The 13,697-nt window shown below is 48.2% G+C and overlaps 1 protein-coding gene across 9 annotated transcripts in view; it reads left to right on the top strand.

Annotated features, from left to right (window-relative positions):
- Positions 1 to 13,697, top strand: part of PPP1R12B (protein phosphatase 1 regulatory subunit 12B) — a 173,387-nt gene that overhangs the window by 42,867 nt on the left and 116,823 nt on the right. For all 9 annotated transcript variants that reach the window (XR_006286796.1, XR_006286797.1, XM_037885321.2 and 6 more), the window contains 2 exons: positions 2,730 to 2,889; positions 8,557 to 8,701. Coding sequence is in view for 7 of the 9 variants with exons in the window: in XM_037885321.2 (XP_037741249.1) it covers positions 2,730 to 2,889; positions 8,557 to 8,701 (305 nt within the window). In the remaining 2 variants the exon portion in view is untranslated. The remainder of the gene's footprint in view (positions 1 to 2,729; positions 2,890 to 8,556; positions 8,702 to 13,697) is intronic.

Raw genomic sequence — 13,697 nt, 5'->3', positions numbered from 1 at the left:
CCTGTTTGAATATTTTTTCTTTAATTTAAATGATTTTAATAATTATAGTAAATTTAGGCCTTAAAATTGAAGATGAAATAATGATAACTTATGTTTATTTTTAAGAAGAAAAATGTATTTAAGTACAAATCCAATTTGAATAAAAGTTTTTTGTTTTTTTTAAACCAACTAATTGATTTTTATCCAGCCAGTTGGTATCTGTGAAGTCCTAACTTCACTGAGGTCTGTTATAATGTTGCCATCATGTTATTCCTAACAAGAAAAACTATTGCAACTTGGATTTTCATTTGATATTTTTCTCCGCTGGGAACAGCAAAGGTCTTGTCTGCGCTGGGGTTTTATAGCAGCTGCATGGTTTTAAAAAGCGTCTTATGTTTCTGCAGTTTATGCCAGGTTCAAAGCAAGGTAAACTGCACTGGTGCAAGTTGCTTTTTACATCAATGAAAAGCATTGGTGCTAGTTACGATGATTAGGGCCCTACCAATTTCAATGCTGTGAAAAATGTGTGACGGACTGTGAAATCAGCCCTCCCCATGAAATCTGATCTCCCCTGCTGCTGGGAACCCAGGGGTCCTAGCTGCTATTCCAGCCATGCTGGGGAGGGATAGGAGTTGTCCTTCCTCTGCACGGCTGCTCTTGGTGGGGAGATCAGACCCACTTCCAGAGGCAGCACGGAAATGAGTGATATGCCCTCACTTCTCACGGCAGCAGCCCAGGAGCTGGGCTCTGGGTTTCTGTTCCCCTCCACCCCCGCGGCTCCACCTGCAGCACCAGGCGCCAAGCTCGGGTCTTCCTCCCGCAGCGGCTCCTGCTGGGCTGGGGCTTTCCGGTGCCTGCAGCTGGGGCAGCCCGAGCTCGGGGCTTCCACCACCCCACCAGCAGCTCCAGCCAGGGCAGCATGGTCTCTGGGCTTCCATCTCCTCACCACCACCAATCCAGCTAGGGCTCAGGGCAGTCTGGGCTCATGGCACCTGGGCTCGGGGCTTCTTCCCCTGTGGCTCTGGCCGGGGGTCAGGGTGACCTGGTAGGGGCTTCTGCCCTGGGGCTTTTTCTGGGGCTGTGGCACCCATTTTTCCTGGGGGCCCACAAATTGGCCAGGGGCCCCTGCCTTAATCTGTCCCTTGCATGGGCTAGCAGCCAGGAGCCCCCAGCTGGGGTGCACTCAGCAGCGTGGGGGAGATCCTACTCACCTCCATCTCCGGGAACCTCCTTTAACTGCAGGAAGCTGGGAGGGTGCTGCCTTGAGAGCCCAGCTCTGAACCCAGCAAAGAAGTCAGGGTGTCAATCTTGGGACCCCCCCTACAACAATTATGCAATCCCCCCCATGATTCCATTTTGGGTCAGGACCCTTATGGTTACAACACCATGAAATTTCAGATGTAAACATCTAAAATCGTGAAATTAACCAATTTTAAAACCCTCTGGCCATGAAATTGACCAGAATGGACTGTGAATTTGGTAGAGTCCTAATGTTGATGTATAACCCCCTCAGGCACACAAGGCCTAAGTGTTCCCTCTACAAGGCCCTGACTAGACTGGCTATCTTTATGCTGGTGTGGCTAAGCATGCTCAGCACATCTCCACTGGAAGTTGCACCAGTGTAAGATGGCGAAGTTCTAAACAGCAATAAAATATACTAACCTGGCTTATCTGCAGACCGGGGAAGGTACCATTATAGTCCTTCCTTTTTGAAAGGTTTTCTCTGCTGCTGCAAGGGTTAGAGCCTTAACTTTTAAAAATGGAAGCTTAAAGTCTGTAGTAATTAATGGAGCTGGGCCCTTATGCTCAGACACCATTTCCTACTTGATATTGGCATCTGGGAGACTGGAATTTTCAAGCCTTGCTTAGGGAAGAAACTTGAAAGCCTGCCTAGAAGGTTCGCCAGGAGTTTCTATGGAAAATGTAGCCTTTTCTGAGTTTTACTGCATTCCCTTGGAAACGAGAGCCATTTAACTCTGCTTTGTTGTTGCATAGCTTACTAATGATGTTGGTGCTGGAGTAGTCTGTATACTGGAATGAATCCAGCCTTAACCCACATATGCAGCTTAGACGTTGTGTTGGCTGTTTTGTTCCTAAGTGATCTTTGGGGCAGGATCAGTGGCTCCATTATTATAGGAATGTGATGAATCTTGTTCCCGTCCATGTGGGCACACACCAACGTGCCTGCTCACATTTCTGCGGTCACTTAAATGCATCACCTATTTTTTTGCAATACAACACATTGACATCAGTGAGTTTTGGGCATGCAGGAATGGACTGTTAATAAGCTCATGTATCAATAGTTTTTTGGTTTTTTTAACCTTGCAAGAGACATCTGAGGTGCATCTCATCAGCTGTATGCAATAGATTAAATGTATATTCATGTTTAATACAGTTTGTTAGACTGTTCTTTAGGCTGTGCTTGATGTTTTTCAAGCTAGGTCTGCATTTTTGAGGACCCAGTGCTTGCACCCATAACTGATTCATGCTTTACCTAGCAATTAATTGTGGGCTGGCTTGTGAATGAGTCTCTCAATTTTAAGTATTATTAATATCAGTGAATTCGTTTCTGTTTAATGAGGGTAGTTCAGGAGTTCTCCTACATCCCAGGAAATGCTGTCAGTGAGCTTGTGGAAGACATTGCAAAATGGCCAAAAATTTTGTTAAAATTATTACATTTTAAATTGACGCCCAAGTACAGGTGAGTTTTGGTTCGATTTTGTTTTTCCGTCTGCGATCTGCTTCCACAGGGGTGGACCTGGACTTGGCAAGGAAAGAGGAAGAGCAACAGATGCTTCAGGATGCACGGCAGTGGCTAAACTGTGGGAAGCTTGAGGATATAAAGCAGCCTCGATCAGGTGCTACTGCTCTGCATGTAGCTGCAGCCAAGGGCTACTCTGAAGTCATGAGGTAATGACTCCTTTACATCGGTCAATGCCTTGTGTTCGGTTCTGTTGTGGAATGGGGTGCTCCTGGTGCTGTAGTTGGGGGTGGGGTTTGTTTTGGGAGTGTGGGTGGTGAGAGAGTTAGGCACCTAACTCCCATTCAATCACAGATGTTCTGTTTATAAACGTGCACCCCAAAAGTGCCCATCCAAAGCTCTGGGTGCCTCTGGGTGTTTTAGTCTGAAATTGAAATAAGGCATGTGCCTCCCCTCACCCTCGTCACTTGACCTTAGGGAAGAATTTCAGAGAGGAGCCAACCAGACTCCAGCCTGTAGGAGCAGAAGCAACCACAGCAGGGACTTGGGGACATTCCCATCTAGGGTGACCAGACAGCAAATGTGAAAAATTGGGACAGGAGGTGGGGGGTAATAGGAGCCTATATAAGAAAAAGACCCAAAAATCGGGATTGTCCCTTTAAAATCAGGACATCTGGTTACCCTATTCCCATCAAAACTGTCAAATGTTTTCGGATGTCCTCTGCCCTGTGCTGATTGGCTGTTTACTCCAACCCTCCCACTCCCTCTACCTCAGTCTGTTCACCTGCCCCTCCTGCCCTCACCCTCCCTTCATTCTGTATATCCCCTCCTAAGTAAATCCACCCAAAAGAAGAAGAAAAAATATGGAATTATGTGACCTTTCCCACCATCACATTATAGACTTTGCTGGTGTGTTCTGCCCCATCCCCCACCCTGTCTCTTTCTTGTCTATTTAGACACCACTGTCTCAAGGCTTCCTTGTACTTCGCAGTTTGTCGGCATCCATCTACACGTAGATTGTATGCTCTCCAGGGCAGGGGCTGTCGTCTTGCTCTGTTTTTTACGTGCCCAGCACAGTGGGATCCTAGTCCATGACTGAGGCTTCTAGGCTCTATAGCAGGGGTGGCCAACCTGAGCCTGAGAAGGAGTCAGAATTTATCAATGTACATTGCCAAAGAGCCACAGCAATACATGAGCAGCCCCCCATCAGCTCCCCCACCCTGCTCCCAGAGCCTCCCTCCCGCCCACCAGCAGCCCTGTGGATCAGCACCTCCCCCTCCCTCCCTGCACCTCCCGATCAGCTGTTTTGTGATGTGCAGGAGGCTCTGGGGGGGGTGGGGGGAGGAACGAGGGCATGGTAGGCTCAGTGGCAGTGTTCCCTCTAAGCGGTGCATGCGCACACAGATCCTAAACCCTGCGCACACAGCAAAACATCGCGTGCACAAAAATTTGCACAGAAGCACAACAGTTTGCACAGAAGCAATTTTTTGCACACATGGCCTGTCAAAAATTAGAGGGAACATTGCTCAGGGGAGGGGATGGGAAGGGGTGGAGTGGGGGCAGAGCCAGGGGTTGAGCAGTGAGCCACCCCCCCCCGGCACATTGGAAAGTTGGCGCCTGTAGCTCCAGCCCCAGAGTCGGTGCCTAGACAACTTCTGATGAGCTGCATGTGGCTCCGGAGCCACAGGTTGGCCACCCCTGCACTATAGTAATACAGAGTAATATAATGTAGTGCTTCTCTACGGCTAATTCTTGACTACGCAGAGTTGGGAGTTGCAGGTTAAATGTTATTGCAGAATTAAAGTGATTTCAGTCTCTGTACCACAATGTGTTTCGCCTGGAAACTCTGGGTTGAAGTGTAACTAATTATTTGCAGGAAACTAATGACTGCCACTAAGGTATGTACCAGTTATGTGATATTAAGCGTTACTGGTTTTGCATGTAACTATTGATGCCCTGGAACTTAAGTTGCTGTCATGCTTTTTCCTATACACATGCTAAATAAGTTAAATTAGTCACGGCGAAATTGTTGTTTGACCTTATCAGCCTAGGGAAAAAGACACTAGCCAGTCCTCTCTTAACACCCACATTCCACTTAGGGCTTGTCTACACCACGCAGCTTTTAGCGACAAGGGTGTGTCGACACAGCCTCGTCACTAAATGTCGGCGTGTGTAAACGGTCTTTGTCGACACTTTTGCTGACAAAATACTTCCAGCCCTGCAAGCGGCGTTCGCTTTGTCGGCAGGAGAGCGCTCCTGCTGACAAAGCTACAGTCACGCTGCCACTTGCCGCGGCAAAACTGTTGTCTTTCCAGGGGCTTTTTAAAGTACCTGTGAAAGATAAAAGTTTTGTCGACGGCTTGGCAGAGTAGACAAGCCCTGAGTGCCGCTTGCAGTTTCTATAATGGGAAGGTTCCACTTGCGCTGAAGCTGAGCGGCTCCTCTGATAGGCCTGTGAGTGCAAAAGCAGCAGCCCCTGAGCAGCCTTGTCACACATCACACTCTTACCCTTGTAATGTACTTGTGCGTAGTGAGGTTTTCTCCAGCAAGGCGTTTTCCAGCAGTCACCTGTGTGCTTTCTCCCATGCCACCTCTTGTGCTATGGAGGAGCACATTGTAAACTCCCACAAGACTGCTCCGTGGTCCAGGTTCACATCCCCTCTGAAAACTCTCCTCTGGTGTGATGCCTACAAGACGCTCAGTTGTGGTTAAGCAGTTGGTGTGCTCAGACTGCTGTTTTTATCCAGCTCTTCATAACCATCTCCGTGTTTCCTTGTGCTCCACCATCCGTATCCACCTGTTGGCGCTTGTCTTATACTTGGATTGTAAGCTCTTTGAGGCAGGGACTGTCCTTGTTCTTTGTATAGCGCCAAACGACACAATGGGGCCCTGATCGGGGCCCTGGGTCTCAACCACCGTAAAAATCATGTACAGTGCATTCCGCAACCTGCTAAATTGGTCATATCTGTCCTTAGCAGTGTTTTGCACACAATCCAGTAATGAGGTGGCTGCACTTTCCAATAGTCACTGTTGGGAGTGGTGCTTATACCTCTTGTGGAGAACTTCCCCTCACTTCTAGCTATTTCAGAAAATAAAACTGAGCTAATCTGGGCTCTTACCCTTTGATATTTTATGACCACCGTTGAGCTCAAATCTAAACTCTAGTGACTTACACCAAGGGCAGAGCGCCAGGAGCTAGCAAACCTCTCGGATGAAACACAGAATTGCTCCTTGACCTTGAGCAAGTCTCTTAACAGCCTTGTTCCCCACTTTCTCCAGCTGGAAAATTAGCTGAAAAAGTCAGCACCTGATTGAAAATCACACATTTCATCACACATTTCATCTGAGCTTTCACAAGGAAACGGCTCTGTGAGCCATTTAACAATACTCTGGTTAGTTAGCACTGTAATGCACCAGTTTAAAAGCAGCAGAAATGTCAAAATCCCCATGCTCCCTGGAATGACTGTGCTATAAAGGCAGCATACTCTGCCTCTGATCAGTGGTGGCAGTTTGGAATGGCACGCAGATGCTCACTGCCTGTCCAGTGCACCTCTGCTTTAGGGAGGGTTGCTGTGGTGATGTGAGGACTCTTGAAGATAATGGTGGAATCCCCAAAATACAAATCCTCAAAGAACAGTGGCAAGCGTCTCAACACGTAGAGCCCTACTGTGACCTCCCTAAATGTTTAGGCTGGTGGGTGCTCAGTGTTGTTGAAAGGCAGTAGGTCTTGTGCTTCTCAGCCACTTTGGCACTCTTGAAAATCCCTTAGGATCTCAACTGTGGACACCCTTTTTTCAAAAACCTTCACATAGAGGTCTTGACTGGGTGCCAGTGTTTCATGGCATCTGCAATGATCAGATATACAGGTGAGGGGGAAAGTCAGACAATGGTATAGGTGGCAGAGGTGTTCCCAAAGTGTCTGGCTTGCACAAGGATTTGCTTTTACTGCACGGATCCCAGTCCATTAAGATGCATGTCTTGTAATCCTGATTTGTGGGTTGTCTTGTTCATTAGGCACGGGCAGTGAAATCCTTGCGCCAGTCCCTCTCTGGTATCCTGCCTCCACTGGCCTGTCAGTCTGTGGAATTTCAGTTGTGCTTTTTGGCAGAACCAGCACTAGACTCATTTCTCGTCTGTAGTAAAGAGCAAGCAGCTTTTTCTTAGACGCCATTACTGAGACTTCTCTACCCATAACTTATTGGGTCTTTGTTTGGCTCCTTCTCTGCCAAACATCTTCACGCTGCAGAGATACCATTTGGCCTCCCCTTCCAAATGCAGGCTTCTTGTTAGAGGTGTTGGGGTAGTGGTGCACAGTGCCTGGACCTCTCCCAAACCTCCCAGTTTCCCCAGTCTCCCTGCATTGCCAAAATATGACTTATATTGTTTCAAGGCCAATTTTGTGTGTTGCCCTTCCAAGATTTTCCTCCTTAAACTGTTCGCTTAGTAGCACTGTGCATGAGCCACGACTCTTTTGTGCACCAGGTGCAATTCAGGATGTTGGGACTTCTAATCTGTAAGGCCTTGCATGGCTTGTCATGGCAACCAGGAGTCTCCCTATGCACTGTCCTACCAGCTACAATCAGCTGGAATGATCTGGGTCAGACAAGGTCTTCCCCTTCTGGTTCTACCAAAGTCACTTTGCCCTTCAGGACAGGCTATAGGTCATGTTTTTCCATTCAGGTATATCTTGAGTAAGAGGGTCCTGTTGTGGGCTGGGGAAGTATAAATTGACTTTTGTCATTTGACTTTTGAGTCTTTCGTATTATGACAGTAATGTGTCACAGAGAGTTGACTAACTTACTTAAATTACTAAATTACTCAAGGTAGTTGAGTCCAAAGCTGTCTGTGAAGAGTTACAAAGGGATCTCAAAAAACTGGGTGACTGGGCAACAAAATGGCAGATGAAATTAATGTTAAGTGCACAATAATGCACAATATAATCCCAACTATATATAAAAAATGATGGGGTCTAAATGAGCTGTTACCACTCAGAGATCTTGGAGTCACTGTGGATAGTTCTGTGAAAACATTTGCGCAGTGTGCAGCCGAAGTCAAAAAACCTAATAGAATGTTAAGAACCATTAGGAAAGGGACAGATAAGACAGAAAATATCATATTGCCTCTGTATAAATCCATGGTACACCCACACTTTGGATACTGCTTGCAGTTCTGGTTGCCCCATCTCAAAAAAGATATATTAGAAAGGCAACAAAAATGATTAGAGGTATGGAACAAGAAAGCATATGAGAAGAGATTAAAAAGACTGGGGCTTTTTCTCTTAGAGAGACTGGAGGATGATAGAGGTCTATAAAATCGTGAATGGTGTGGAGAAAGTGAATAAGGAAGTGTTTACCCCTTCACATAACACACGGCCCATGGGTCACCCAGTGAAATTAATAGGCAGCAGGGTTAAAACAAACATAAGGAAGTTCATACAGCACACAGTCAACCTGGGGAACTCCTTGACAGGGGATGCTATGAAGGCCAAAAGTATAACTGGGTTCAAAAAAGAATTAGACACGTTCATGGAGGATGTGTAGGATATGTCCATTAATACTATTAGCCAAGATGGTCAGGGACACAACCCCATGCTCTGTGTATCCCTAAATAGCTGACTGCCAGAAGCTGGGACTGGATAACAGTGTGTGGATCACTCAAAATTACCCTGTTCTGTTCATTCCCTCTGAATCATCTGGCACCAGCCACTGTCAGAAGACAGGATGCTGGGCTGGGAGAGATGGTCTGCCGCAGTACGGCCATTCTTACGTTCTTATTTGCAAATGAACATAAAAATACAAATGGCTTAATGTTTACCATGCTAACCCCTGGTACGGCACTTACGCATGGGGATTCATTCTCTTTTTTTCTTTCCTTAGGCTCTTGATCCAAGCTGGGTTTAATTTGAATGTCCAGGATAATGATGGCTGGACTCCACTTCATGCTGCTGCACACTGGGGAGTGAAAGAAGCTTGCACTATCTTGGCTGAGGCGCTCTGTGACATGGACATCAGGAACAAGCTGGTGAGTGAGTGTTCAACTATTGATGCAACTTCAGAGTTCTAGTGACTGGAAGCAAGGATTGTACTGCTGTGCTCTGCCCTGCTGAAATAGTCTTTACCTAGAAAAGCGCTGGTCCCTGAAGTGTGCTTTTTATAGGGAAATGTACACAAACCTCTTTTGCCCATTGCTCAGCCCAGCCATCTGGTAGGTTGTATGAAGACCAGCTCTAATTACCCTGTATACATTGAAACATATTTGGAAACAAAGAATTTCAAGACTTCCTGTATCTGAGACTGCTACCCTCCCTTGTCTTGTGGAAAAGTCATACCAGTCAGGGTATGTCTACACTACGAAATTAGGTCGAATTTATAGAAGTTGATTTTTTATAAAGCGATTTTATACAGTCGATTGTGTATCCCCACACTAATGCACTAAGTGCATTAAGTTGGTAGAGTGCGTCCACGGTACCAAGGCTAGCGTCCACTTTCAGAGCGTGCACTGTGGGTAGCTATCCCACAGTTCCTGCATTCTCCGTCACCCATTGGAATTCTGGGTTAAGCTCCCCATGCCTGATGGGGCAAAAACATTGTCGCAGGTGGTTTTGGGCACATGTCATCAGTCGCCCCTCCCTCCGTGAAAGCAACGGCAGACAATCGTTTTGCGCTTTTTTCTGTGCGGGCGCCATACTGCTTTCAGCAGACGGTGCAGTAGGACTGTTAACCGTTGTTGTCATCCACCGCTTCCACTGCCACTCTGCTCTCCTGATGCTATGAATCCACCTCGCAGGTCCTCTAGGTGACCGTTGTTGTCCACCGCTTCCGCTGGCACTCTGCTCGACTGCTCTTGTTTCGCCATGCCATGGCAAGCATGCAGCCCGCTCAGCTGTTGTGTCCTGGCAGCAGACAGTGCAGTAGGACTGCTAATCGTCATCCACCGCTTCCGCTGGCACTCTGCTCTCCTGGTGATCTCGCAGGGCCGCTTCCGCTGCAACTGTGCTCGGCTGCTCTTGTCTCGCCATACCACGGCAAGCGTGCAGCTCGCTTAGCTGTTGTGTCCTGGCAACAGATGGCGCAGGAGGTCTGCAAAACTGGTCGTCCAACCACCGCTTCCCCTGCAACCCTGTTCTCCTGCAGACGCCATACCATGGCAAGCATGGAGCCCGCTCAAATCACCGCGGCAGTTATGCGCATTGTAAAAACCTCGCGCATTATCATGCAGTATATGCAGAACCAGAACCTGCAAAAGCAGGCGAGGAGGTGACGGCAGCGCGGTGACGAGAGTGATGAGGACATGGACACAGACTTCTCTCAAAGCATGGGCCCCGGCAATTCGGCCATCCTGGGGGGGCAGGCTTATGCCGTGGAACGCCGGTTCTGGGCACGTGAAACAAGCACAGACTGGTGGGACTGCATAGTGTTGCAGGTCTGGGATGATTCCCAGTGGCTGCGAAACTTTTGCATGCGTAAGGGCACTTTCATGGAACTTTTTGACTTGTTTTCCCCTGCCCTGAAGCGCAAGAATACCAAGATGAGAGCAGCCCTCGCAGTCACAAGCGAGTGGCAATAGCCCTCTGGAAGCTTGCAATGCCAGACAGCCACCGGTCAGTCGGGAATCAATTTGGAGTGGGCAAACCTACTGTGAGGGCTGCTGTGATCCAAGTAGCCAAAGCAATCACTGAGCTGCTGCTAAGAAGGGTAGTGACTCTGGGAAATGTGCAGGCCATAGTGGATGGCTTTGCTGCAATGGGATTCCCTAACTGTAGTGGGGCAATAGACGGAACGCATATCCCTATCTTGGGACAGGACCACCAAGGCAGCCAGTACATAAACCACAAGGGGTACTTTTCAATGGTGCTGCAAGCACTGGTGGATCACAAGGGACATTTCACCAACATGAACGTGGGATGGCCTGGAAAGGTACATGATGCTCGCATCTGTCTGTATGAATTCTGGTCTCTGTGAACAGCTGCAGCAAGGGACTTACTTTCCAGACCAGAAAATAACCGTTGGGGATGTTGAAATGCCTATAGTTATCCTTGGGGACCCAGCCTACCCCTTAATGCCATGGCTCATGAAGCCATACATAGGCAGCCTGGACAGTAATCAGGAGCTGTTCAACTACAGGCTGAGCAAGTGCAGAATGGTGGTAGAATGTGCATTTGGACGTTTAAAAGCTCGCTGGCGCAGTGTTCTCACTCGCTTAGACCTCAGCGAAATCATTATTCCCATTGTTATTACTGCTTGCTGTGTGCTCCACAATATTTGAGAGTAAGGGGGAGATGTTTATGGTGGGGTGGGAAGTTGAGGCAAATCACCTGGCTGCTGATTACGCGCAGCCAGACACCAGGGCGGTTAGAAGAGCGTAGCAGGGCGCGCTGCACATCAGAGAAGCTTTGAAAACCAGTTTCATGGCTATGATGTGACAGTTCCGTTTGTTTCTCCTTGATGAAAACCCGCCCCCTTGGTACACTCTACTTCCCTGTAGGCCAACCACCCTCCCCTCCCCCCTTCGATCACCACTTGCAGAGGCAATAAAGTCATTGTTTCAAATTCATGCATTCTTTTATTAATTTGTAACACAAATCGGGGGATAACTGCCAAGGTAGCCCGGGAGGGGTAGGGGAGGAGGGAAGGGCAAGGCCACACTGCACTTGAAAACTTATTGAATGCCAGTCTTCTGTTGCTTGGGCAGTCCTCTGGGGTGGAGTGGTTGGGTTCCCGGAGCTGCTCCCCGTGCATCCCCCCCTCCCCCGCCTTGTTGTTGGGTATCTGGGTGAGGAGGCTATGGAATTTGGGGAGCAGGGCGGTTGGTTACACAGGGGCTGCAGTGGTGGTCTGTGCCTTTCCTGCACCTCAAGCATATGCCGGAGCATATCAATTTGATCCTCCAGTAGCCGCAGCATTGCATCGTGCCTCCTCTCATCATGCTGCCACCACCTTTCCTCTTGATCCCACCACCTCTCCTGTTGCTCTGCCATTGTATGCCTCCATGCATTCTGCTGGGCTCTTTCAGTTTGGGTGGACTGCATGAGCTCAGAGAACATTTCATCGCGAGTGCGTTTTTTTTGCGTTCTACTCTGTGCTAGCCTCTGGGACGGAGATGCTAGTCGCAGTGTTGAAACATTTGCAGCTGCGGGAGGAAAAAAAGGGAGATTGAGAAAGACACATTGGCCATTTAAAAGGAGGGGCTGATGTTTTCGGGTTAATGTGCATCACAAACCCAACTGAAAACACGCCCTCGCCCCCCACACACTCTGGGATGATCGCTTCACCTCTTCCCCCACCATGTGGCTAACAGCGGGGATGATTTCTTTTCAGCCACACGCAAATAGCCCAGCAGGAACGGGCACTCTGATGTCCCCGTAATAAAATTCCCCTATTTCAACCAGGTGACCGTGAATATCACTCTCCTGAGGATAACACAGAGAGATAGAGAATGGATGTTGCTTGAATGCCAGCAAACACTGGGACCACACGCTGCCATGCTTTCTTATGCAATGATTCCAGACAACGTGCTACTGGTAAAGTGTCCTACCATGGAGGACTCAATAAGGCTGCCCTCCCCAGAAACCTTTTGCAAAGGCTTTGGGAGTACCTCCAGGGCAGCTTCATTGAGATGTCCCTGGAGGATTTCCGCCCCATCCCCAGACACGTTAAAAGAATTTTCAAATAGCTGTACTGGCCGCGAATGCATCCCAAGTCTTCAGGGCAAATTAATCATTAAACATGCTTGCTTTTAAACTGTGTATTATATTTACAAAGGTACACTCACCAGAGCTGCCTTCTCCACCTTCAAGTTCTGGGAGCCCAGGTTGGGAGGGTATTGGCTCCAGGGTGATAAACAGTTCCTGGCTGTCGGGGAGAACGGTTTCTCCACTTGCCTGGTTTGTGCTATCTTCAACCTCCCCCTCCTCATCATCTTCCTTGTCCCCAAAATCCTCATCCCTGTTGCGTGAGACTCCCCCCTTGCAGGAGTCCACGTACAGGGGTGAGGCAGTGGTAGGGGCATCCCCTAGAATTGTATGCAGCTTATCATAGAAGCAGCATGTCTGGGGCTCTGACCTCGAGTGGGCGTTTCCCTCTTTTGTTTTTTGGTAGGCTTGCCTAAGCTCCTTAAATTTCACACGGCACTGCTGCAGGTCCCTGTGATAACTTCTGTCCTTCTTGCCCTTGGAGATTTTTTTCAAATATTTTGGCGTTTCATCTTTTGGAACAGAGTTCTGATAGCACGGATTCGTCTCCCCGTACAGCGATCAGATCCAGTACCTCCCGTTTGGCTCATGCTGGAGCTCTTTTGCGATTCTGGGATGCCATTGTCACCTCTTCCCATGAGCTCGCCACACTGGCCAAACAGGAAATGAAATTCAAAAGTTCGTGGGGCTTTTCCTGTCAACCTGGCCGGTGCATCCGAGTTCAGAGTGCTGTCCAGAGTGGTCACAATAGAGCACTGTGGGATAGCTCCCGGAGGCCAATACTGTCGAATTGTGTCCACGCTAACACAAATCTGACCTGGTGATGTCAATTTCAGCGCTAATCCCCTCATCGGGGTGGAGAACAGAAATCGATGTTAAGAGTCCATTAAGTCGACAAAAATGGCTTTGTGTGCATGGGTGCAGGGTTAAATTGATCTAACACTGCTAAATTCGACCTAAACTTGTAGTATAGACTCAGCTGAGTCTTGAGGCTCAGGAATATGAGGGAGGGGAGTGGAGGGTGTCTTCTGTCCTGTTTTAATACTGTCTTGGCAACTTAAAAGTGACCAAAAATCAGTCGTCTTTGCATGGGAAATAAGCCAGGTGCAAAAAACCTGGTGGTGGTAAAACCAGAGCTTTTAATGGGAAAGCTTTAATTGTGGACATGTAGCTGAGACTGAAAGCCTGTAACTTTTTGGAGATAACCGATTGGATGCTGAAGGTTTTAAATCCTTTCCATTCACTCTGAACATCTTGGTCATGTAGGCTGGGGGAACCTGCAGAGTTCTCTAGTTGTGAGGGTGGGAAGCAGAGACACAGTGTAAC

This window comes from Chelonia mydas, chromosome 21 (assembly GCF_015237465.2).
Source record: "Chelonia mydas isolate rCheMyd1 chromosome 21, rCheMyd1.pri.v2, whole genome shotgun sequence".
Classification (NCBI taxonomy): domain Eukaryota; kingdom Metazoa; phylum Chordata; order Testudines; family Cheloniidae; genus Chelonia; species Chelonia mydas.
This window is presented reverse-complemented; position numbering and strand designations above follow the sequence as displayed.